This window comes from Electrona antarctica (genome assembly GCF_951216825.1).
Source record: "Electrona antarctica genome assembly, chromosome: 4".
NCBI lineage: Eukaryota > Metazoa > Chordata > Actinopteri > Myctophiformes > Myctophidae > Electrona > Electrona antarctica.
The window spans coordinates 4,866,100-4,869,793 of NC_136809.1; the positions used below are offsets into that span (position 1 = coordinate 4,866,100).

The 3,694-nt window shown below is 45.3% G+C and overlaps 1 protein-coding gene across 1 annotated transcript in view; it reads left to right on the forward strand.

Moving 5' to 3' along the window:
* Window positions 1-3,479, forward strand: part of LOC306921100 (beta-crystallin A1-like) — a gene marked incomplete at both ends in the record, with an annotated part of 5,699 nt that extends 2,220 nt beyond the window's left edge. Inside the window, 3 exons of the mRNA XM_079498213.1 lie at window positions 1,818-1,959; window positions 2,534-2,676; window positions 3,332-3,479. Of these exons, the coding sequence (XP_079354339.1) occupies window positions 1,818-1,959; window positions 2,534-2,676; window positions 3,332-3,479 (433 nt within the window). The remainder of the gene's footprint in view (window positions 1-1,817; window positions 1,960-2,533; window positions 2,677-3,331) is intronic.
* Between the last annotated feature and the right edge of the window lie 215 nt (window positions 3,480-3,694).

Genomic DNA, 3,694 nt, shown 5'->3' on the forward strand with positions numbered 1-3,694 from the left:
CATCTTGAGAAAGCAACCACATACAGAATAAGCTCTTCGGAATTTGTCTGATGTAGTTTGTTTAACTTGTATGTCAACAGATATGTTTCATGAAATCGCCTGCCAAATTGTTTTTTTTTTTTTAAATGGTTGGTTCAGATTATTTAGGACGGGAACCCCGTTTGGTGTTTTCTACCCTTCAGGACGGGAACCCCTCTTGGGGTTCTTGTTGCTATGTGCAGACAGTACAGTATATATTAGCATAAAGTTTTTTGTAATGTTTCAATAAATAGAACCATGAATAAATAGTTTTTCTAGAAAACGTAGGTCCGGATTTTAGAAATGAAATGAAATGAAATGAAATGAAATGAAATGAAATCTATATTTACCCAGGGTATCTGGGCTAAGCTCAAGAACTTGTTTCCAGCCAGGCCCTGCTCATAGAACACATTTCATCGTAGTGGTTGATGCCTTGTTCAAGGGCATTTCAGCGGTGGTAATTTTAACGTGTCGGACGGCTGATTCGAACTGGGAACCTTCCGGTATCTAGACCGCGCCGCTATCCGTTCGGCCACCGCTCGGCCACCGCTGCCAGAAGGCCTTAAGGTCTCCACACACCGGGCGCGAATTCGGATTTTTAAAACCCATTTTGACCTGAGATCAGATTCTAAAAATGTCTTCTACATCCTGACAGTTTTCTGAAAAAGCTATGTTTCTATTCAAAAATAGCAGACCTGCAAGCTCATAGCGCGCCACTCGGTGGCGCGCTATGAGCTTGCAGATCTGCTATTTTTCAATAGCTAAAGCATAACATAATGCTAACACCAAAGGGGTGTTAACTCATTGAGACCTGAGACCAGATTCTACAAATGTCATCAAAATCCATGGTTCTCAAACTATTTCACGTCAAGGACCCCAGAAAAGATTTGTATTTGGCCGCCGACCCCCCTCTGAAAATGTACCAGGGATCAGGGACTCCCCAGAAGCAAAGATATACGAGTTAAAAATGTTCGCAGTGAAAGAATATATATTTCAAGATTTGCGCACATTTCTCCCGCTTCGAATGGGATCAGTGTATTGAAACGGGGAAAATCAGGTGCAATCAGGCCTTTCAATAGACTGAGTAGACGTCTACCCGTCTACTCAGGTGCTCAGTAGGTTGATTCCTTCCGATTGTGTCGGTTGATCTGTGCAGTTTAATGCATCGCATGCAGCTACTGGAGCTCAGTAGGTGATCATTCCTTTCAATGCAGCCGTAACATCGAACATGCACTGCTCCCGTGCTTGCGGTTATGTTTAGGTTAGGATTAGAGATGCACTGCTCCCGTGCTTGCGGTTATGTTTAGGTTAGGATTAGAGATAGGGATAGTAATTTCGGAACAAGGAACCTTCTGACTAACGACACGGCACCGCTCCAGTAGCTGCATGCGATGCATTAAACTGCACAGATCAACCGACACAATCGGAAGGAATCAACCTACTGAGCACCTGAGTAGACGGGTAGACGTCTACTCAGTCTATTGAAAGGCCTGATTGCACCTGATTTTCCCCGTTTCAATACACTGATCCCATTCGAAACGGGTGCACATTTTCACAATTCTTCAAAAATGGCAGATCTACAAGCTCATAGTGCGGCACTCGGTGCCGCGTTATGAGCTTGTAGATCTGCAATTGTTCAACAGCTAAAGTTTTAAATAATGGTTAAAAAAAAGAAAATGTTAAATTTGCCGACGGACACATTAAGTCTGTGTACTGTACGACATGTTGACGACCCCTGTGGTCTTTGCTTTCGTCCCTCTGTCCCTCTGTCCTGTCCCTCTGTCTGTCCTCCTGTCCAGTTGGGTGGGCTACGAGCACCATGACTTCCAGGGACAGCAGTTCATCCTGGAGAGGGGAGAGTACCCTCACTGGGACGCCTACTGCGGAAACCTGTCCTACCATGTGGAGAGGTTCATGTCCTTCCGCCCCATCTACTGCGCCGTGAGTAGAGAGAGAGATAGAGAGAGAGAGAGAGAGAGAGAGAGAGAGAGAGACAGAGAGAGAGAGAGAGAGAGAGAGAGAGAGACAGAGAGAGAGAGAGAGACAGAGAGAGAGAGAGAGAGAGAAGAGAGAGAGAGAGACAGAGAGAGAGAGAGACAGAGAGAGAGAGAGAGAGAGAGAGAGAGAGACCCATCTCTTGTGATGATGGTTGTGACTTGTGAGTCAGTGAGAGAAAGAATGCTTATAGGAAAAGTATGGAGAGTAAGAAAATATGAGTGAGTGAGTGAGTGAGTGAGTGAGTGAGTGAGTGAGTGAGTGAGTGAAATTAATGCGTGAACATGCTCCTTTCACTGAGCATGTCCATTCATGAAAAGCTGTGACATTAACTCTGGCTATAATTAAAATTCCACTCCTACAACAAGCTATATATAAACAACCCTTTGCGACACACAGGGCGTTCTTACGCGTGTAGATCAGCTCTTTGTGGCATGATGACGCAACACTGTCACACATACTGTATGTATACATAACACATGCACTCTCTCATCCTCTTTTATCCACGTCCTCCCCTCAGTCTCACCAGAGCAGCCGTATGACCATCTACGAGAAGGAGAACTTCTTGGGCCGTTGCACCGAGCTGTGTGACGACTACCCCTCCCTGCAGGCCATGGGCTGGTGCATGCCCGAGGTGGGCTCCATGCACGTGCAGTGTGGCGCGTAAGTAGAGAACCCCTCACTTTATTTATCGCCATATTTCGATCAGAAACTTCGCTTTCCCCGACGCAGTTTTTACACTATAGCCTTTGAAGAATTACCCCGCCCGGCCTTAAAATAGTGCGATTGTTTCTTGATAATGTCGAGACATAATTCACCGCCGTCCGCCATCCAAAACGAGGAAGAAGAACAGAGCGACGTACCGCTCTCTGCCGTGACTCTCCATAGGATTTAATTGTTACCCAGAAGCTCTAGGAAGTGAGCATCAGTTACTTTTGTGTCCAGCGGAAAACCTTGTAAAATCGGTCGATAAAACAAATAAAACACAAGTCGGGAAAGTAAACCACTCCAGCCCTATATATACACTTTACATTTTGGCCATTTGAGAATACAATGCGTCGCATCGCGATACCAATACCTTTACTTGTAACAAAGTATTTCTATATTTCAGTATTGATAGTTTTACTAGTAAAAAAGAAATTAGTACTTTTTCCACCAAAAACCCTCTAGACTGGACCTGGGTTGGCACTGTACTTACTGCACCAATTTCTCTTTGCCAAAAATAGCCGATCTACAAAACTCACAACGCGGTACAGGAAATTCTGAAGAATTATGACACATATTTGAATACTTCTGTACTCTCTCTCTCTCTCTGTAGCTTCGTGTGCTACGAGTACCCCGGCTACAGGGGCCAGCAGTACATCATGGAGTGTGAGAGACACAGCGGAGACTACCAGCACTGGAGGAACTGGGGTTCTCACTGCCAGACCCCTAAGATCCAGTCCATCAGGCGTATCTACCACTAAAAAGGCCATTTCTACACCAATCAGCGGGAGATATAGAACAAGAGCCTTGGTCTGGGCTTAAACTTAAGACTTGGATCTGGTTCTCCTGCACTAGGGACCTCGTCGTGGTCCCTATAGCTGGGACCAAGAAGTCTTGAGTTTGAGTTTGGGACCTGGGCTGTTACTTCTAAATAATCCCACTTTTCAGATGCGCATGCAGCCACAAGGCCTATAAT